This window comes from Syngnathus floridae, chromosome 3 (assembly GCF_059516105.1).
Source record: "Syngnathus floridae isolate MCC-2025c chromosome 3, RoL_Sflo_1.0, whole genome shotgun sequence".
NCBI classification, from domain to species: Eukaryota; Metazoa; Chordata; class Actinopteri; order Syngnathiformes; family Syngnathidae; genus Syngnathus; species Syngnathus floridae.
This window is the reverse complement of record NC_142415.1, coordinates 11,779,601-11,801,653: the sequence shown is the minus strand read 5'-3', so window position 1 is coordinate 11,801,653 and position 22,053 is coordinate 11,779,601. Positions and strand designations below refer to the sequence as shown.

Sequence of the window (22,053 nt, the reverse complement as noted above, 5' to 3'; positions counted from 1 at the left end):
AGCCATATAAAGCTTAAAACAGTACAGATACAGCTTTTTTAACCTGCTGAATGATTTATCATTACAAAATATAAATAAAACAAATTGACACCTGGTAATAATCAAGTACATTATGTTTCATTAATTATTACTAATATCTGACTTACATTTTGTGTAAATGTAAAATACCGCGTCAAAATGTTTTGACGTGCTTAACCTTTGACACGGCTCATGACAGATTGAGTAAGAGGTCTTGTGTTGCCACCTGGTGGACAAAGCTACGTTCAGGAGATCCGTGGAAATAGAAACGTGCAGGAGGTTTTTTTCGCTCTCCTTTTATTATTTCTTCAACAGACTATCACAGGTTGGGATGTGACAAGTGAGTAGAATTAGTCTGTTTTAGTAGTACTAGACAGTGGAGCACTCTTGCGGTTGACAGAGTTAAGGTACCACTGTCTTTAATCAACAAATGGAATGTGTGTTGAAAACAAAAACAACCACGTGATTAAGGATGTTTTCATTGTTCCTTCATGGACTTGAGCCTTTGTGGTTTTTGCTCTCCTGCCAGAACTTCTTCTTCAGCTCAAGCTCCACGTCAGTCACCGAAGCAGGCCCCCAGTTGGTCACCCACTGGGGACGCTTGTGGCCTACAAACCACACAGTGAAGTCTTTCAATAAGATAGCGAGAAAGTGTTCATCACTTATCTTAATGCAACAAATTCTCTTTCACTGTAAATATTTGATAGGTCGGATCAAACTACAAAGTGGGTTGTACTTTTCTCACGTCTCTATTACTTTGTCCAAGTGTAATGAGTCTGGTGGCAATAAAAGACAGTTTGTACCTGGCTGGATGAGACGCACAAGACCTTCATGTTTGGCCACTTGATCTTTCCACTTCTTGGTCTTGTTAGTGGCTCGCTGCACATTTCTCGACACCTCCTGTGTGGTGAGAAGACAGGTGTACAGTTTGATTTCACAATGCTCGGCGTATGATCGGCGAAATGATCGGTGCATATCATATATAAAAAAAATATGGTGCTTTTGTTCAGCTCAAGCACTAATAACACAATGCCACTCGTGTCCGCACGTGTGCTGACCTCATACTTCTCCAGCACGCCTTGTCGCTCCGTCTCCACTCGCTCGAGCTGCAGCATAGCGGCCTGCAGCTCCTGCTCCTTGGCAAGCTGCTCGGCCTCCAGCTCCTGCTTCTCGGCCTGCGTTTGGTACAGCGCTTGCTTCTGCTGCAGGTGCAGGCGCTCCAGCTCCGCCCTTCTGGCAGCCTCCTCCTCCAGCAGCCTGTCACAGCAATGCACTTGGTTCTCTTTCGTATGACAGGTGTGCGTGCGTGTGTGTGAGAGAGCAAGAGCAAACGAGAGAGAGAGAGACCTGGCCTGAAGTTTGCGCATGGCCTCTTCATCTTGCTTGGCCTGCCTCTCATCCTCCAAGGCTTCCTCCAGTTGACGGTACATGTCCTCCATCACACGGACACGCTGCAGGTACTGCTCCAGTTCACTGGACTTTTGGGCCACCTGCTCCTCCATCTGCTGACGCACCTACACACACACACACACACACGATAATACTAATTCTGTATTGTTCCCGTTATGCATTTAGGAGGTTTTCATTTGGCTCCAAAAAGCAATTAGTTTAAGCGCAGTTGTGCAAGACTTTGTCATTTCTACCAACGTAGTACATACAAATTACCACAAGAAGACAGTATCTCTCTGCAAACACGAAATTCCCTTCTATACTTTGTGGCTGCCAAGTTGTATTTAATTGTATTACCTGTCTCTTTAAACTTGTGTAATGGTTATGATGTTACTGAAACAATGAATGACAGTCAAGGTTTAATGATATCAAACGGCACCAGGAAGTAATTCATTGACCTTGCATTATTTCCTATGAAAAAAATGTAATCATATGGAATGGAGGCACAATAATTAATTAACAAGAAATCAACTGTCAAATAATTAATTGACTTCAATTTGTCAGGGACTCCAAAACAGAAATAGGATCCCTTTAAATGTTTGTGTGCAGTCTGTGATATTCCAGAGCTCATGAATGTGACACACACACGCAGATGAGTCAACATCATCTTTACGCTTGTCCTTCCTGGAAGAATAGAGCCACACGTCAGAAATAAACCGGGTCTGTTTGTTCACCATTTTCTCTCTTTCCAGGTCCAGTTTGAAGCGATCCTGCAGATCCAACTGAGTCTTCTTCCTCCTCTCTTCTTCTGTTGCTGCTTCAGCGGTGACCGCCTCCATTTTCTAGTCAGCAGAGTTGCAATAGGACAAATGGTGGCACATGTTGAGTGGGTGCTTTGTGGGAAATGGCACACCACATTGATGTGTAAATTAGATATTGACGTATTTGAACAAAGTGTGAAGTGATGTGTGACCGATAAACACTAAGATGCAGGTGGCTGTGGTTCAAGATGCTATTTGCATTTGAGGTTTCACTTCCCTCTTTAGCATGTGTGTGCTAAGTTGACTTAACGGACAAGAAATTTGATTTCATTTCCGTTTGGTTCACTACACTGATAACTTGATTGACTATCAAGAGAAATATGCATCACGTTTTCAGTGCGGCACACTTGTGAGTGACATTCACGCTCCAGTTAGGAATGGAATTTGTTACAAACTTCTACTTGTTTGTCAGTGTGTCATCAAAGCAGCACCTTCCTCATGGCGTCCAGCTGCATCTGGTTGCTGTCATTGGCCACCTGGAGCTGCCTCATTCTCTCGGCCAGCTCGTCCTCCTTCTCCTGCTGCCTCTGCCGGAGCTGGCGGCGTTTCAGCCTGGCCTCGCGATGAGGCGACGGCAGCCCCAACCTCAGCAGCTGGATGCAGTTTTGAATGGCTGCCAGGTGACAAAGGAAGACTGAGGTAGAGTCAAAAATGCAGAGAAAGAGCAGCGTGGAGTGAACATCTAGTACCTTGAATCCATTCCAGCTTCTTCTTTTTATCGGAAACGCTGATCTCAAAGCTTTTATTGGGGCACTTGATGATGAACAGACACTTCTTTGTTTCTTTGTCTGGGAGAGACTTTAGAGGAGAATGATATTTCTATTATCTAGAGCAGTGCAGAATTATCTATCTACACATTTATCTGACAAAAACATGTTTTCCAATTTAAATCAAAAACATCATGCTCACCACAGATGCTGAGAAAAGACTACTGGGAATAAATTATCATAGTTTCAAGGAATGTTTGTATTTAGGTGGTCAGTGCGTCTTCTTCCACTGCACAATATAAAACGTATGATGCGCTAAATGATTTACCTCCACACAACAGTTTTGGTCCAGAGTGATGTGACCTTTCAAATCAGCAAGATCCTCACAAACGTAGTACGACATTGAGGTGGGTCGCAGCACAAACCAGCGCTCTGTCCAGTTCTTCCTCTTATGGCCTTTTTTCATCATGTAGCCCTTTAAAGACATAGGCAGTGTTATTCAGAATTAAACCACATTAAAATGTCATGATTCATTTTCATTTTTATGATTATTATTATCCATCCATCTTCTATGTTATGTTCTTATTATTGAATTTGTTATTTATATTGCATTATTTTCCGTGTGAAAACGTGTTACATGAGAAAAATGAGAAAATAAAGAATTTCCTATGATGAGTAAATACGAGGAACATATTCTGCCTCAGTAGAGTTCAGTTAAATTTAAGTTAAAAATGCATTTGTTCGACTTTAAGTGCTGTTTCTCTTTAAAGATTTAGGTACAATGTTTATTTCACTTCTACGTTCAATACACAATAATTCAATGTCATTATTTGATTACATATTTTTAATTTTTCTACAGTAAAGCACAATTTTAACGGTAAAACTGCAAAATGTTGCAATGGGTTTTTAGGGATAAAACATCTTCATTTTTTATTAATATTTCGACCTTCTGATTTGCATATTTTCATGTTGGTCATAAATGTGAACGTACTTGTACAAGTGGCAATTGGTGTAATCAATTTGAGAACCACTGCATCAGATAGAAGATATGATTCTCTGCACTGACAGGTCATCATGAACCACCTGGTACTGACCTGCTTCAGCACGTCCAGTATGAGCTCCTGAAAGACCTCGCTGATGCCCATAGAGAGACTTTGCTGGTCCACGCCTTTGCTGAAGGCACCTGTTCCCACCAGTTGGATCATCTCCCAAACAGTCAGGCAGCCTCTCCTGCTCAGCTGGAGCTCAGAATCCCAAAGATTGCCCTCGGTCCACCCGCTCGCCACGGCCTCAATCAGCTTTTGCAGAAAGTATTCCAACTAAACACAGACAAACAACTCTCAGAGCTAAAATACAAATACAATAAGACAAAGGAAACAAGTAGAAGCAAGAGCTTCTCACCTCCTCAGTCACAATGACAAGCGGGTACTTGTCTTCAGACAGGAAGTTGAAAATGCACCAGATTTTAAAAGCATCGTAGTTTGAGATGAGTAGATTATTGGTGCTGATGTTTTTCTTATGACACAGTGTCCAGCACATCTTGTTGAACTCCAGCACATCGAAATCCTCTTGGACCTGCACTTGAAAAAGCAGCATTCAGCTACGAACACTCACGTGACATTCAACAAACAAACATTTTGATATATTAATAATACAGTACCAATCAAAATTGAGTATTTGTATCTCTGTAAAGGCAGCTACAACTCTTGCAAAGCTTATGCAAGTGTACCTAATGACATGTCCAGTGTTTGTTTGTGCAACTAGCCAAAGTAGTTAGAGACCTCATTTGAATTCAAGTCAGAACCCAGCGGAGAGAAGCAAGTAAACAACTTCCAAGTAGTAACCGAGAAACTACAACATATTTCACCTAAAAAAAAAAAAAAGTGTGAATAAGAAATCTGTAGAGGGCCATACTTCCAGCTATAACTTACTGACTTGCTTGCTCCTTTTTATTAGAATTAAAGAGGAGACTAACAAACCAGTATTAGAAGCACCTCCTACAAATTTTGCTTAAATAAATAAATAGATAAATAAATACTTCCCTGAAGCTGAGAGTACATTTCAGTAGGTTCATATCAAGATGTATTGAAAAAAAAGTGTTACTTGTTAAGATAGTGAGTTGAGTCAGAACTGTCCCCCCACCTTGTCAAGAATGAACCTATTGAGGTAGGGCATATAGCCCTGGTTGGAAAGAGGGCCTTTATCATCATCTTTAAAATGCTCCTCAAGTGTCAAGGGGTCATGAGGGATCTTCATGACAGTGCACAGGCTATGAGACAGCACCTAAACAAGCACAAATAACATATTAATCCTGAATTTGAACACAAAAGTCCCCAAACTGCAAATGTGTGAGTTTATGCAAATGCAAAAAGGGGAGGACTTTGACAAGCATGACTGACCAAAGAAGAACTCCATTTTCAGAAAGATACGTTGGTACCGAGGGATCAACAAACAGTTGCTATATAAAGTAGGATAATGGTGCAGCTTAACATTTGCAGTCATAGTTGACAGTTGGTAGCACGTTGGAAATCAGTAAATATTTTTCAGGAAATCCTACAATGATTATTTGAAGATACCAACTATCCTCGTCCAACGTCTGCAATGCTTTGGAATAAGCTATATGTTTTACCTTTCTTCTTGGCAAAAAAAAAAAAGCATCATCATATGGAGTTTTTCCTTCATTGTGATCTTGGTCAAGGTGGAGTGAATTATGAACAGTTCCAAATGCTGCACACAAATGTTTGGAAAAGCCTACTAGAACATTTAAAAGCTGGCTGTTGTGTTTTTATGCCCATTTAAAATGAGGTTGAATGCATTTAGTTAATTCTGAACACAGCCGCATCCCGTCATTAGGTGTGTACACTTGTGCAACCACAATATTTAAAATCTAAAACTTTATTTACCCTCTCTAAAATAATTTCGTTGTTTTTTTTTCGAATGGGTACAGGTGTAATGGTGGGAAAAAAAGTTTGGAAACTATTTTGTCTAATTTTTTTTTACATCACGAAAAAAAGACATTTGAACAAGGGTGTGTCAACTGTTTATATCCACTGCATTGTATATGTACCCGTTTTTTGACGTTTCAATAAGCCCTGATCAATACCTTGTTAACATGTTCCACAAATTAAAGCCAACTCAAGCAATGGCACTCACCTTTAACTGCGACTTGGACACTTTGCCACGTTGGTCCACGTCCAAGGCTGTGAAAGCGTGCCATATGGCTTTCAACAAGTCTTCGCGAAGCCACATTTCTACCCTCTTAATTATTTGTTGGAGTGTCTGGTAGAGCCTCTACCAACTATCTATCAACTCTGTTTATGCATGTGCGAGTCCACTTGTGTTGAAGTTTTCCTGTCGCTCCTCCTGTCCAATAAAGCCTGGTGATGGCGCCATCTTGTGGTACGTTTGAAGCAATTGTTTTTTTATTTTGCAGGCAACTCACATTTTGACAAAGTGGTTTGCCCTAACATTTTTTCTCAACGCAACTGATTTACACAAATGCGTGCTTTGGTAATTAATTCTATTTAAAGTGCCCTTGAAGTATAAAATCCTTCAATTCTGAGTGACTTAGTAGTTCAATTCAGAAAATGACATGAGATCGCAAAAAAAAAAAATTATTCACTAAACAGGAAAATACTTTTGATGAAGCCAATTGCTACTTGATTCCTACATCAAAATTGGCTACTTTTATTATTTTTGGCTTAGGTTTGTAAGGCTTTAAAGAAAACAAAATGCTAATTAGTTCATGTAACCTAAATAATATTTTCCAAAATATTTTTGGGATGCACCTGTATGTATTCCATTTTTGTTGAACAGCACTGTGGTGTTTTATAAATAAAAAAGTGCCAATCCTGTGATTTTTTTGCCAGTCTATGAAATTAACTATCAAGTTCAAAAAGTAGTTTGGGGACAGGTTTGTCAGTTGGCCACCATAGAATGGACATTGTGTTCATGCTGAGGTCTCTATCGATGAAAAACAGATGCAGTGGGATAATCAAAAGCGATCGTTCTTTTATTTCAAGTACTAGTGAACATTTTCCTAAAGTCAAAATGATAGTGGCTATACGTGTGCCAATGAGTGTATAATACAAAACAAACAAAAAACAAGGTTGTGCAATGAAACACGCTTGGACACACATTCCCTTAGCTTTTTGTTTTTAATATGTTGTTATATAGATGGTTCATCCATACACCAACCAAAAGCTTGAGACCTTCACGATAAGTCCAATTGTACATGCTTCAGTAATGTAATCAATTGTACTTTTCAGTGCTCACAAACACTAGTCCTGTAACCATACTGTACACCAAGAACATTCTCCTCTTGCAGAAATATCTAAGGTTTCCGAGTTGCCTCCCCCCCGATCCGCTCTGTATGCAGACGAGTAGCTGTCGAGACAAACTTACAGCTGATTTCATTTTAAATAGTCTTCAATTTCTTAAAAAAAATGCAGTCTGATACAGAAGGCTAGGAGACCTGAACAATATGAAAGTGCTAGTCATTAATTTACAGAGATCAGGCATCACACATAGCGCTATGAAGTATCCAATATGCTACATATGAATACAGCTGTTGACACCTTAGAAATGACTGGTTGCTTTTTCAAGGCTACTTGAAAAATCAATAACCTTTAACTTGTTTATAAACATTGTAAATAAACCAGACCAGCTTATGCTGAAAACAACAGACCACCACTGCCAGAGGTATAATCTTATTATGGCCATGTGGCCAAGAGAGTGATAATGTAATATTTAGTCCCAGTCTCAATTTAAAGGTTAACCTTTCAATTTTGTTTTAGTAGGGGGGAGGGGGGGAAGCCTGGAGAGTTGTCTTCTTGACAACTCTCTTCACTGGACTCCAGAAGACAGTGTTGTTCAGAGCATTTCCTCTTGTATCGTGCTCAAGTTCTTGGTTTGTTTTCCCCAGCCATTGGTTGCATTTTGGTTGCTCTCGCGCATCTTCTCGTGCTATTTCCCCCATTTGATAAGATTGAAGAATGACTGAGAAGAACCAGTTCTGGAACCACTACTTAAGGGAACAACACAAGCTTTTTTTTCACTTCACTACAATCAGTCACAGAGTAATAAAAAGTAGAGAGGGTGACTCAATTCATTCCGGGAGTAGTGCCTCCAAAGTCAAAACTAGGTGGCACCACTGGCGCTGTGAACCTGTATCCACCATGTTTCTCGATCATCTTGGATTCTGCAAGTTGAGAATAGAAAACTTGGTGACAACTCCGCATATTGAGTGTCCCCTTAACCTCTTGAAATCTGACAGCGCACTCACCGTGTGCTGCCCGTCTCTGGTCTGCAAGTGTGCCAATGTCAAGAAGTTGTTTGCCTTGTTCTTCATCGAGTACTTGAGTTAGTGCCTGATACCACGCAGGATCACGCGTCTGGATACCTGCACAAGAGCGACGACCGATTGTGAGCCGTGCAACTATAGGGATTGAAAGTCATACGACTGTTTGGATTTGTGTGACCGTCTTACTCTGTAGTATGGCTTTAAAGATCTGATACTCGTCCACCAAGTTGTCTTCGTCGTCCACAGCTGTAGTGTAGCCCTCGAGTGCGGTCTCCTCCGCATCATCTTCCTCCCAGTCTTCGTCATCTCCGTCCTCACCTGCTTGCTTTGCAAGCATCTCCAGGTATTCCTGACTTTCCTCATCAATGTCGTCCTCATCACTGCCCAACTCAGCTACAAACAGAGCAAAGGTTTAAACCATCAGTCAAAACACCGCAAAGCTTCCTCGCAGAGGTACTGATACCAGTAGTCGTGCAACTGAAATACATATTATTAGGGATGGGTCCTTTACCTTTCGTATTTGAGCCAATTCTGTTCTCATATCTGGTACGGTTACTCAAAAAATTGATACCGGTAACTCAACTACTCACATTATTTAAGTACAAAATATTTTTGTTAACTTTTTTCAAAATATAAACAAAGTTAAAACAGATGAGCCAAAGAGGATATCGTAAAATTATAAGTATATCATTTTACGAGTAGTAAAGTCTAAATACAAATCATTACAAAAATTTTAGTGCGAAGCCACGGTATTTGTCCAAAGAGCAAAGTTAAAACAGTGGTAGGTAGTTTATGAGCGTCCCTTGTGCACTTTTTCTTTCAAAACGATGAGTTCAAACACTATCACAAAACATTGGGATAAATTAATCATCTGAATGTACCCAACAGACTACAGGATTTGGAAATACGCTTTCCTCATTTATATGAAATTATAAATAAAGTTTTGAAGCAATGTTGGATATTTTAATGACGGTAACGTGATTTGATTCGGAAGGGGAAAGACGGACTTCTCATTGCTGGCGCTGGGCAGTGTCAGGCGACGTGCCCGGTTCCTCGCACAGATGGTCCAGAAAGGTCTTCCCGGTTGGAGGTGTCCTTTATTTCATCCATCGGACCGGGGAACCTGGGTACATCGCCAGCCACTGCCTGGCACCAGCGGAAAGAAGTATCTCCCCACGCTCAAAGCAGGCTGCTATTGTTGCAGTAAACCTCATATTGTGAATTTATTTGTGTGGCTTGGCAGTGGGCAGCAACATGCTTGGTCGATTCTTGCTATTTTTAGTGTGGGGGAGCCTGTGTGAGTGAGTGGTATAATTACACTCATGTGCGTGTAGTGCTGTGCTCAAGTGCGGCGTTGAAAATCACCAACTGGTCTATCGACTCACACAGTCACCGGTCAAAGATGTGCTTCCGAACTGAAACCCAGCAATGTTTGATTTCCTGTGAATCATGTCTGCCTCAAGATTGTGATTGATATAAATTCTAAAACGTAACTTTGTTTAATTACCTTCATGTATGTTCATTTAATAACTTTTCAAATTTGCATCATGTGATAAAATGAGACAACCGTACAGTACAGTGTCAACTTAAAACAGGTTTTCACCAGTAAAATGGCATTCCAAAATGTCAATGTAACTGTAATATAATTTCATGTACCTTCCGTTTAAGATCAAACAAAAAGAAAAAGTGCATGATGTTCTCTCTCAGCTTCAGCTATCTCGCTTATCCTGAAAATTTTAATACATACGCATGTTCCTTATATAAATTCACCCACTTTTAAATAGATTTCATATTGTTCACAAAATGTTTGTTTCTGAACAACATTCAGTAAAATAATACAGATTGTGATCAAAATAAGATGTAATGGCTTCACCAAGTCCTTAAGGGTAAGTATTTGGACCCTGGCTGCCTGAAAACAGTGGTATCGGTCCATCCCTAACAATAAGCCAATGAAAACGCTCAAACGTACCATTATCATCGTCATCATCCCCGTCATCATCATCGTCATCATCATCATTCTCGTGCTCTGCTCGGCAGGCATATGCCCGCTTCAGGCCATTAAAGAGCAAAATGGCTGCTGGAAGGAGCTGACCGCCAACCTGGTTGATGACTTGGGGTCTGTGTTCCAGGTCAATGAGAGCACAAAGGCCCAGGATGCACATCTTCCTGTCATGGAGGCTGTTTGCAGAAACAGAAGAAAAGAAAAGATGATCTGGACATCACTAAGACCAATGTGTCTCACAGAACATCCTCCAAATGCTTATGACATACCCAACCAACCACGAGCACTAATTAGGTGACAGCTAACCGGATGCCAGTGAAGCATGTTTTTGCGATGTGGGAGGAAAACAGAAAACCTGGTCAAAGGCGAGTACTAGATCACATGCATAAAAAATGTTTCAACAGAGACTTGAACCCTTGAATGTTTTTTTTTTTTTTTAAAAAACAACGGGATTAAATGCGCCAGTCAGAACGAGTGGAGAATGATAATTAGTGTGACACAGCAACATTTGAATCGAATGAACAGGACAAGCTAACACTATATCTGGAATGTTCAATGCCAAATTTTTTTTCCCCAGACAGATACCAGTACGTCGTTTAGTAGTCAGCTACAGACACTATGCACCAATACCACTAGTACTTTCTGATACAGAACCTTCCTCCCAAAACATCATTAAAACAAAACAAAAACATTTATATCCCAATATAGCAGTTTCCTTAAAATTGCATGAAATGTATTTATTTATAATTTCTAGTTGATCGTAAACTGCCACAATAGGCCAGCCGATACTGTGAAATTAGGTTGGTATTGGCACTGATAGCCGGTAAACGGCATATTTGTATTCAATTTAATGGGATTGATTATATTCTTCCCTTGAAACATGTTACAATCCGTCAGCTATGCTAGATGTATTGAGTAACTCTTAATGTTGAAAGAAGGCCTACCCAAGGAAGCAGTCGACATCTTTGAGCCACTGGGTGATAAAGTGGTTTGTGATTGGCTCCGTATTATTGGGGAAGCGCAGATTCTCCAAAGTGTTGAGGAGCAAAGGAGGGCTATAGTAAAGGGCGGCAATGGCCACCTGCAAGCACATAGTCCTCAGCTCACTGGTCTTCACCTCCCGTGTCAAACGCTCCAGCGCAGCAGCAACAAACAAGGGTACAACCTGAAATTACACCAAAAGAAAAGAAATACTTAGGGATGGTATATGCATTGTGTTGATTCAACTTTGGGACGGTAAACCTCAAGCGCACTCTTGAAATGTACATAAACCGACCTGGTCAATGCCTCGACCTTTGCACTGCAGAATGATTACTTCAAGAAGCTTGGCCGCATGGCACTCGGGATCTTCGCCTGGATCACCTGTCAGGATCTTGTCGGGTTAAAAAAAAAAAAAAAAAAAAAAAAAAAAGTTAAAAGTTGTGTTCATAACACAAATTGCTTCTTAAGATTAATTACTTTGCAGCAGTTCACCTTTTTGCACATGTCATACATGATTTCCAGGTATTTGGTGTCTGAGAGAAGGGTGTCTGTATCAACTGTTACATAGTTGTGGAGGAGAGGCATCATGTCTGGAATGGAAACAAGCCTTAGTCAGACAAAACTGGTTGCAATCGCCGTGATGTTTAAAACAGGAAACACCCAGTGTGAATGTGGTTTATTAGTGACAATTGCCAGGTGCATGTTGAAGGGTAAGAACCTGTGAAATAGTCAAATCCATCCTGTTGGAAGACTTCATACACCAGTTGAAGGAGCTGCCACATTTGCGGTGACACCTGCTGGCAAGTCAGGCTGTGAGCCAATGACAGAATCTCCTCGTAAAACTCTGGAAAAAGTTCAACAATACCAAGCATGAAACATGCGAATAAGTGTCGAAGCAAGGAGAAGACTGAATGTGGCTGAACAGGAAGGACTGGCCATGGATGACTTACCCATTACATGTTGTTGCAGAACAGTGGCAATCACCTGCAGACAGATGCCTTCCAGTTGCTGTGTGATCTGCACAAGGTTAAAAGGCAGTTGAGAGTCAAATCAAGATGCGAGAGGTCTTGAAAGTCACAGACATTTTATTGTCACATAATAAGCTTGCATCAGACCGTACAGGAAAGGCCTTTTCTGTAAATTAAAAAGGGTCAAAGTCTTTAGTATATTAACCTAGGTTTCATTAAAAAAGATACAAAATAAAAATATATACAAAGCAATACATCTAAAAATTGTGTAAGCAATAAAATCATGTATCAGTAATGCAATCAATTAAATTTTGAGTTCTTATCAAGGGAACAAAATGTTTTACTGAATCCATTCACTGACGATGTTTTTGTTCCATTGGTAAATAGTACTGTTTTAGTATGTTTCGCACTTGTTTTGAGTACACAGAGAGTTTTGAGTGTATGGGGAACATTACACTCATCTACACATCAGATATTTGAAGTCTGTGCGAGAACGTTTCTATCTCTGGGGTGGAACACCAAAGGACGGGAGCCGCCAGTTTAAACAAACATTTGTGCATTTACTGAATAGGAATATTTGTACTACTGCTTGTGCAAACACAGATGAACACTTGGGGAATGAAGTCTTGATGAAACAGTCAAGTCTTTTCTGGAGGTTAAGGCTTTGTAACATCTAACAGTATTTTGGCTTTGTGTGCGCATGAGCTTGCGCAGACACATTGGCAGTGGACCCCGGAACGCTTTGTAGCGACTGTCTGAATGAGTGATTCAGGACACTGTGAGAACACAGCGTGTTCCAAGAGTTGGTGGGCGGCTTAAGTGTGTTTGGCAGAAAGGCGACAGCAAACCAGAGGAAGTGGTGTACCAAGATAAGTCTAGCGTGTGCTTGTGACAATGTGTAGGCAACCTGCTCAGAGGCTTTTCTGCTCACCTCTTTGTGGTCCTCCACCACACTCAACAAGGTGTCAATGGTGTTGAGGATGCCCATAGCTGTCACAGCCTTGTCATCTCCTCCCTCTTCATCAGGCCCAGTCTGAATTACCTGGTTGAATGTCATAGCCTGCCAGACAGCAAACAGATATTTGTGACTGTTTGTTCTAAGTACGGTTAAAGATATCAAATATTTTACCCTTCGCCAGTGAAGGTACTGTTGAGTATATTGAGGACATTACAATATATATTTATGTATGTATTAATCGTTTCATCTCAAATTTGGAGAATTCATGTCTTTTTTTGTTTTTAGTCAATTCAGAGTGCTGCCTTCTTCTAAACACAACCTGAGAAACCATGTCTTATAGCTTAGAAAATAAAAGCACATGCTTACCAGGTGCTGAGTCATCTCTACTGCAATAGGTGTGACCTCTTCGCTGTATTCACAGATCATCTTCTGTATGACGGTGGTGAGGTCGTCGTTTTCCGTCTCCCTGACAATATGCAGCAATGCCTGCATCACCGGCCGAATGAAAGGGGTAATATATTCTTTGGCTGGGGGAGGAAAAAAAAATACAGCAAATACAAAAAGATCAGAACAGAAATGACTCCTAAAGTATATTCTGTACAAGACTCATAGAAGGAACATCTTTGATTACCTTTGTCCTGGTTACTGATAAGAACCTGCAGGGCAATGGCAGCCTCCACCTTCACTGGCATCTCATTGTCATTGATTAGACAGAGGCGGGTCAGCTCCAGAGCATTTTGTAGGTTCTGGTCACTTTTGAACCTCACCTCACAGAAATATTGAATCACCCAGCAGGCCTATAGTAAGGTTTAGAAGGCAGGTATACCATGTTAAAAAAAAAAAAAGGGACTTACGCAAAATGTCATATAGGAAATTAAATTGATTTAATTTAGAATTAATCACAGCATTAATTACATCAATCACTTACTCTGGCTCTCATGTAGCCCAGTTCACTGCGAAACAGGGGAAAGACGTAACTCTGCAGCATGAACTCCATCTGGTCCTTATAAACCTTTTTCTGTGGAATGGGAGGTGGGAATCATACTGTCATGGTATGCAAAGTAAAATGCTTTAACAGAGGTTTCCTGCATGGTCAAGATGCGAAACTTCTGATTTTATTGGCAGTGCTTATCATAAAAATGAAACCCTAAATTGCATCGACTACGATTACATGCAGTTTCTGGAACATGAAGAATAAACCGGCTTACATTCCCGGCGAGTTGCACAACAGACGTACGGACTTAGGACATACGTGTATGCGTGTACACACTTATTTTCAGCGTGGGGGCAGAAAATAACAAAAATGCAGTGGAGAAATCAATGCATTCAAGTTAGTAGGCTCAAGGAAACGGCACATACAAGTACTTCCTGCTCAACAAAGACAAGTATTCCTTCCTGCGCAGAACACAAACCAATACCTCGTAACTCACTGTTAACGCAATGGCCCATACATGCTCAAATATTTGGGTTAGAAAAGGGGTGACCTGGCAATCTCGTTCGAAAAATCAGAGTAATGGCATATTCAGTTTTTTTTTTTTGCAAGAGTTTACATTGCCTTTAAAACCCCAATACTACCAATATTCGGCTTTTAAAAGGGTTATTGGGCTGCATGTAAACGCAGTCAGTGACCTTTATAGAAAGAAATGGTTAAATGATAAGGATTCAGTTCAAAGGGGGAGTTGACAAAGTAAAATAGCGTGAAATTAGCTCCGTCAGAGGGAGGATGTTTCCCCAAGATCTAGAGGCCATGTCGCTTTTAAAAGTGGGTTGGGATGCAAATTACCTTGAGCAGGATCTCAGCCAGAGAGCCTATCATGTGGAGGGCACCGTCTTTTTTCCTGGGATCAATGACAGGATCAGTAAGAATCTGGTAGCAGAAGCCCATTGTCTTTTGCAGCACCTTAACAGAGCAAGACAAATACTCGTATTAGTGCCAAAAGAAGGTTTAAATGGGTTTCATTTAGCCATTCAGAGGATTTTACCAAGTACAGAACACTCCCTGAATAAATAAATAAATAAATAAATACATAAATAAATAAAGCCAGATAAACTGACCTCCTTTCGTTTATTGCAGGCTGTGAAAAGGAGCGTCTGGGCGGCTGTTGTAGGAGAAATGAAGTCCTCGAATACATCTGAAGTGGTGAAGCGAACACATTACTCATCAGTGAGTCACTAAATTCTTCAAGGAACAACACTGCCTGGAGACCTTTGCTTACCAAACTTCATGCGAATGTACTCATAGGGGTCATCTTTCCAGCGCTCCTCATCAGCGTCTGTATAACACATGAGGGGGAAAACCACGTCCTGAATGACGCCCTGGAGGACAAAGACAGACAGAATGATGGTAGTGTAACAACAGAAAATACGCAAAAATCACTGTTTAGGGTCTTACATATTTCTTACTGTGCTTTAAAAATATGGTTCAGCAGGGGGAGGCAAACTTGGTCACTCAAATAAATGACCAAAGCATCCACTTTATAATCAAAAGTGTCATCTATGAAATTCATACTTTCTTCCAATTCAAAATTGTTAATCTGTTGGCTGAACATTTTTGCTTCAGGATCCTGACAGTAATTCACATTGATCGCGTACCTGAATGTGTGGTTTGAGGTTTTTCCACGTAAGAGCATGAGCTATCCCCTGGTTGACGTAGTTGAGCGTTTGCTGGAGTACTCGGGGAGCCACATATTGCTTTTCCTTGAACTGATATAAGACTTTCAGCAGCACCTAAAATTAAAACAAATGAACTTCAATATCATTTGCAGTCCAGCATTTAGCCCGTTGGAGAATAGATCACAGTGCCTGGTCCATACCTGCTGTGCTGCCACTGCATATTCCTTGAGGAAAAGGTCAGCAAACTCTGTGTACTCTTTGGTTGTGTTGCCCGGGCTTCCGTATCTACAAATTAAATTAACTCTTAGTGTTTGAAAGTGACTCTGATGACATGGTTAAAACTGTAATGAGATCTGTACCTTTCAAATAGCCGAGTTAAGATGTGAAGGGCCCACTTCTTACACTTCCACCAAGGCAGCTCGGGACGCTCCTCTTCATCAACCTGCATCGTCTCCTAAAGCAAAAATGGCCAAGCCGGTGCATAATGTGGAAATTCGAGGCAAGAGATCATTTGAGATTTTAATGCGACATGAATACTCGGGCGCTCACCGGGGGGACGTCTCTATCCACCACGGTCTTGAGAATCTCCATCCATTCTGTCAAGTTTTGTCTGTTGATGAGTTCCAGGGGGAGGTTATACTGTGACACAGAGGAGAGAAGTCATTAATAATCCTCACCCAGATTTTTACCAACTTCAACACAGAACACTCTTTAATTTGTGTGTATGGGTCTTGATATTCTGCCCAACATGCAATGTAAGAGTTTAGATTGTGTTATGTGAACAAAAACAATCAGAAAATATATACAGAAAATACAAAACAAGGACGTAATACAATACAGTCACCTTTAAGTACCAGTACACACTGTACCTACATATATTCAAATATTCAGTATACGTACACCGTGGACACTTTACACATTTATAGACGGACACAAATCAACTTTACACTTACCCCATAATATAAAATATCCATCATTTTCAACACATCCTGTCGCCGTTATTTATTTCCTATTGCGATAATGGTGGCCCATATGATTCTTACCCATTTCAAAAATAACACCCTTGCTGAGCCTTGTGTTTGTAGTTACAATAGAATCTAAACTCAAGCTCTCAATCATTTTCAAATAGCCCTGGTGTAGAGATGTTATTACCTGAAACAGGGCATAGAGGATTTTGAAGATCTGTTTCTGTACAAGTACAGAGTCGGTGGAGTGGTCTGGGAGAAGTTGGATGAAACGGTCTTTCAACATGGGCATGAAGATGTGCATGGCAGCCACCAAAGGCTGACGTTCTTCAGGCTTCTTGTATCTGTATGACATGGACAATTCAGCCTCGAGTATGACAGTGGCTATCTGTCTGATGGTGCACCAACTCACTCGTAGTTTTTCACCAGCTGGTAAAGGCAAAGCAAGATGCCCAGCCATCCTGCCCTGTTGTCCGACTGAAGGTAAAAGCCAATTTTGTCGACAATGGTGGTCCACTTATTGGGATAGTCGTGCTTGATCATGTGGTGGATGCATGTTGTCAATTGGACCCTGTCAATAAAAATGTTAACGTTAAAAAAAAAAGTTAAAGTCCCAATGATCGTCACACACACATCTGGGTGTGGTGAAATTTGTCCTCTGCATATAACCCATCCCCGTGTGATTTTGATCCATCCCCTAGGGGAGAGAGGAGCAGTGAGCCGCAGCGGTGCCGCGCTCGGGAATCATTTGGTGATCTAACGCTCCAATTCCAACCCTTAATGCTGAGTGCCAAGCAGGGAGGCAATGGGTCCCATTTTTATAGTCTTTGGTTTGACCCGGCCGGGGTTTGAACCCACAACCTTCCAGTCTCAGGGCGGACACTCTACCACTAGGCCACTAAACTGGTTTAATGGGTTGGATTAATGCTGTGTAACAGAGTATTGGACATTTGAATCTTCAGATCAAGTAGGAAATGACACAAAGAGTTCCTACTTGTGATGTTGGAGCAAGCAAATGCATCTAACCCTCCACAGACATGCAGTAGTCCGACTAAAAGATTTCCTAAATGTAGCAGTAAAAGGTACACCAGGGCTGCAGCTATCAAATAATAACAATGACCTAATTGACTAATATAATTATATTTTATAACGTGCATGAGGTACAAATACTATTTTGGTCTTATAAATTGGCATGTTGGTTTGGAGATTCCGCCACACACAATGGTGTGGAACTTCTCTTGTCAAAATAGCTTCATCTTTGGAAGATACAACCAAGTCATGGATGCCTTTCAACTGTGCACTTAGCTGCAAGTTGGGTCATTATCTACTATTGCTTTCTATTAGTTAAATTTTTCAACTTGCAAACCAAAGTAAATAAAGAAAACCATTGGCTGATTTTTTTATTTGATTGTATTAGAGAGGATCTTTGATCCAGCCCTGCATGAGAAATAATAGGCTCATCAATCATAGATAGAAACGAGGAGGTGGGGGTTGTGCATGTTTCTCAGTGCAGCCCAGTGCCCATTGTTATGACCGGTGATTGGTATACAGTGTAAATACCAAGATAGCAGATGAGTGTGTAGTCACCTGATGCGCTCAGGTGAGTGGATTATAGCCTCCACTATGGTGTCCCGAATGAATTGTCTGTCTTCATCAGGGATGTTGTTGACAGTCGTCTCCGTGGAAGAGCCATCTCCACTACACCAGTGCTGAGTTACCATGTTCTTAAGGTAAATAACACCTATGTTGAAAGAGAATTAAAAAAAGAAAAAAAAAACATGTGAGACAACAGGACAATTGACAATGGTCAACTGTGTGCAAATCCCCAAGTTGGCTAGGCAATGAAAATTCAGCCTTTTAATACTGACAAAATGGAAAACTAAAAATTACAAAAAATAGTGATGGTGGTAATCTTGTCTCTACTTTATTTCAATATTGACAAATTCATCAATTTGCAATATTTTGCATAGTGATAATGGGGATTAAAAATGATCCAATTCGACAAGCTAATTTTGCATGACTCATTATCAAAAACAACAGTCAGTATGAAACGAGTAGTATACACTTCCTTGTCCTGGCCACTCCTGTTGCCATGCCACTGCTGTATTGAGCGAAACAATCCTGCCCAAAATTGCTGTACATACCACAGAAATTCTTTGGCAACCACCTCATTGGTAGTTGTATCAATTCATGACAGTTTCAAGCTATAATTTATACATAAATTGTAATGGGGAAAACTACTTTAAAAGCTGAGCACAACTTGCGCTCCCAGATTTCATTTTGATTTCAGAGGTTCTACTGATCCATACTGAATTCAAGTGCCAGTAAAGAGCTTTTAAAATCTTCCCACATTAAGTAGCAGAGCTTGACTGAGTGGTAATGGTAATGCTTCAACTTTTTCACTCACCTTTGTGATTTTTATAATAGATTTAATCCATTGTGTTACATTAAACACAGTTGAAAGAGAGGATACAAATTATGACACCAGAGACTCACCTGCTTGCCTGACTGGCAAATCCAGCTGATCAGTCATGGTGATGCGCAGCAGTGTGGATAAGAAGTTCACCTGGGTGTGACCCTGTAAATTGGAAATACATATCTCATCATTTGTACACAGAGAAAAAACAATCTTGTCGTCCCCATCACCTATCTATTCATCCATCTTTTGTGCTGCTTATTCTTATTAGGATTGCAGGTGTGCTGGATCTTATTCCAGCTGGATTTTATTTCAGCAGACAAAATGCAGAGTACATACAGGACAAGACGGCCCAGCCTTGTTTATATGTAGCCTGAGATTGGCTGCCATTTAAAAAAAAAAAAAAAAAAAAAACACTCCCTGATTAATTGAATTTCTGTCTGTGACATGATAAAACAGCTCACATATGATTTGTGAATATAATTTATCTAAATGCATTCCTTCTGCTACAATCACGCTCCAACATGATCAAACTCATGTTTTACATTCCAACATATCGCACTACTCGTTCAATCACTACTTGGCCATCTTCCTTAACAACAACAAAAAAAAAAGCCCATGACTAAGCAGAGGTCTGTATTTAGAAACTGTGCACTTGAGCAGGACTCTATCCTCCCCCAGACGTGCTTTTGCTAGCTGCACAACTTGATGACAAGCATAGAATTTCTAATGACAAATTCGGACCTGTCGCCAGCCGCATTATGGAAAATAAAATTCACAGCTATAGCGAATCACAACTAGGGAAAAAATTGGTAGTTTAATTATCAGGGAATAAGACAACTCATATTTGATTACAAAAATTTCATGAGGACATCCAACAGTTCAAGTAAGATTGTATTACCCTGACGTCAGCAAAACAGCTTAAAGTTACATGATGTACCGGTATTACAAAGTATTGTGAAATCTCACCATCGACAATGATGTGATGCCATGTGTTTTTTACTACCTGTATTTTTAAGAGACCACACTGAACGTGATGTGTGCAGTATTGTCATTCCGGCTGAACTTTACAGTAAAGATGACGTACGTGTAGAAAAAGAAAGTGTCATTATCGTGTGACATGAAATTAAACTGACAAACTTTACACAGGACTTAAAACAATTAACTCAACTCACCTTTGAGCTTTCCAGCACATGGCTTTAACTAATCCACAACAGCATTAACTGCCTACACAATAAATAATTTCCTGTTTTCACACATCTACATTTGAGTGAGAAAAATCTTTAATCTGTGAAGCAATTTTCTATGCTAATCAAATAGTTTTCTATAATGAAAAACTAATCACAATCTGGACACTCCCTGATTTCCAAAATGAATGAAAGATTCCATTGATTTTACTTTTGTTTTAGATTTTTGATGCGTTTTGGTAGTGAAATCAGAATTTGGTCATCAAAGTAGCAACTATAACATGTCTACGTTTCGAGACAATCTGTCTTGTGTGAAGTACTTTATACGGGTATTTAAAAATGGGGATTTTAATATCGTGGCAAAAGTGTACATTATTCACTTTCGTTACGCAACTCCAAAAAGTCAACAAGTCACCATATGGGACTAACCAAGTAAACAACGTTAGTTTATAAGCCAAAACCTGCGCCAGTGTGGGAAGCAAACATACGATTTAAAACGACAGAGGAGCCAACATAGCCGCCGCACGAACCAAAGACGACGTCGGTCAACTTCGGTCAAACTCGCGTTTTCGAACACGTACCAAGAGATTCATAGGAAATTCTTATTTTAACATGTCATCGTGCAGAAGGAATAGCGAAAATTCTGGTGGTATATAGTGAAGACAAACTATTTCGACGTTGAATCGACATGTCATTGCTTCTAGGCTTGTCGGTGACACGTGAGCAGCAGCAGCAGCTAAGGAACCCCTTGCTAATTTAGCTCATCGTTAGCCGAAAAGCACCCGTTTGTCTTCAATGCGTTAAATGGCGACTATGCCCCACTTCTTTTGAGATTCTATACATACAGTTTACTTATCACTAAACGTGTACGTGTTTAGATAACGTGTCTCCATTTGAGAGTGGTGGGGTTGGTTACACACAACGAGGTAGCTAGCTTAGCAATATTAGCCACACAGCTGGCTCATGATTACGCTAGTGATGAACGAAGAACGCAAAACAATACAATTTGGAACGAAAGTTACCCGCCATTACGTGGTGTGGTGTTACAAAAAAGTGAAATGTCTAAATGTAACAGTAGGACGATCACGGTGACAAACGGTGATCCTGCTTGCGCGATCGAACGATCTTGATGTTGTGAGCCGAGGCCCGACGTGAGACCGCGCCACCATCAGCCACGAAAAAGCCCAAGTTGTAAACCTTTACCTCGCTGAGTTGTCTCTCCGCCGCTTCTCGCAGATTGGGGTCCATGGTGCCCCGCAGGGCCTCGACCAAAACCTCAGGATCCATCGCTGGGGAGGGGGGAAGAAAGAAAATCTTGCTTGCTTGGTTAGGATTTAGGCTGTTTTAGATGTCTTATCAGCTCCCAAGCACTGCGCACATGGACGCACAGCTCTCCGGTTACCCGGCGCGAAAGGAAGCAGCGAAAGAAGTACCCGGATAGAACAGCGCCAAATGTGTGCAACCAATTTCCGGCTGCCCCCGCAGGCCTCTGGGACTTGTAGTTTTTGGTCAAATTTCAACAAATTTGTCAAATAACCCAAGTTTTACATGTTTTCCCCACAAAACCAACCAACTATTGAATGAACCTACAGTTACGTTTTGGTAAGCTGAAAACATATTTTTTTTCCGTGGATGTGTATCAGTAGCCCATGATCCTGCAAATGTTGTAGTTTTCTACCGGATAACTAACTGCTTGTCACGGTGAGTAGACTGCTGTTGGAAAATG

General features: G+C 40.7%; 2 protein-coding genes across 3 annotated transcripts; both read right to left on the bottom strand.

Moving 5' to 3' along the window:
• Positions 1–304: 304 nt before the first annotated feature.
• swap70a (switching B cell complex subunit SWAP70a) lies at positions 305–6,315 on the bottom strand. 2 transcript variants are annotated; one of them, XM_088371951.1, is made up of 12 exons: positions 6,089–6,315; positions 5,078–5,218; positions 4,337–4,510; positions 4,030–4,254; positions 3,264–3,410; positions 2,918–3,026; positions 2,660–2,862; positions 2,142–2,249; positions 1,366–1,532; positions 1,077–1,275; positions 822–918; positions 305–626 (listed from the first exon to the last, which is right to left on the bottom strand). In XM_088371951.1, the coding sequence occupies exons 1-12, from the start codon at positions 6,182–6,184 to the stop codon at positions 508–510; spliced, it is 1,785 nt and encodes a 594-aa protein (XP_088228077.1). In that variant the 5' UTR covers positions 6,185–6,315; the 3' UTR covers positions 305–507. The 2 variants fall into 2 exon arrangements, with proteins under 2 accessions (XP_088228077.1, XP_088228078.1); XM_088371952.1 differs by having other exon boundaries at positions 2,660–2,841; positions 6,089–6,313.
• A 758-nt stretch (positions 6,316–7,073) lies between these two features.
• On the bottom strand, positions 7,074–22,021 carry ipo7 (importin 7). The gene is made up of 25 exons (XM_088370274.1): positions 21,531–22,021; positions 19,221–19,302; positions 18,312–18,465; positions 17,137–17,295; positions 16,912–17,068; positions 16,309–16,398; positions 16,119–16,213; positions 15,960–16,044; positions 15,739–15,873; positions 15,363–15,462; positions 15,202–15,278; positions 14,930–15,046; positions 14,075–14,164; positions 13,778–13,943; positions 13,513–13,673; positions 13,120–13,248; positions 12,171–12,237; positions 11,939–12,064; positions 11,713–11,810; positions 11,516–11,611; positions 11,184–11,404; positions 10,207–10,415; positions 8,424–8,630; positions 8,220–8,336; positions 7,074–8,135 (listed from the first exon to the last, which is right to left on the bottom strand). The coding sequence occupies exons 1-25, from the start codon at positions 21,612–21,614 to the stop codon at positions 8,038–8,040; spliced, it is 3,120 nt and encodes a 1,039-aa protein (XP_088226400.1). The 5' UTR covers positions 21,615–22,021; the 3' UTR covers positions 7,074–8,037.
• Positions 22,022–22,053: the final 32 nt, after the last annotated feature.

What these genes read in the sequence shown, in the direction of transcription:
- ipo7 (XM_088370274.1), bottom strand. Translation starts at nt 21,614, where the DNA reads ATGGATCCTGAGGTTTTGGTCGAGGCCCTGCGGGGCACCATGGACCCC. An exon ending in CACTCACCTGAGCGCATCAG is followed by an intron (nt 17,296 to 18,311) that starts GTGACTACACAC and finishes TTTTATTGACAG; the next exon opens with GGTCCAATTGACAACATGCA. An exon ending in TGGTGGAGGACCACAAAGAG is followed by an intron (nt 12,238 to 13,119) that starts GTGAGCAGAAAA and finishes AACCTTGTGCAG; the next exon opens with ATCACACAGCAACTGGAAGG.
- swap70a (XM_088371951.1), bottom strand. Translation starts at nt 6,184, where the DNA reads ATGTGGCTTCGCGAAGACTTGTTGAAAGCCATATGGCACGCTTTCACA. An exon ending in GAAGCTGGAATGGATTCAAG is followed by an intron (nt 2,863 to 2,917) that starts GTACTAGATGTT and finishes ACTCTACCTCAG; the next exon opens with TCTTCCTTTGTCACCTGGCA. An exon ending in ACCTGGAAAGAGAGAAAATG is followed by an intron (nt 1,533 to 2,141) that starts GTGAACAAACAG and finishes GTGTGTGTGTAG; the next exon opens with GTGCGTCAGCAGATGGAGGA.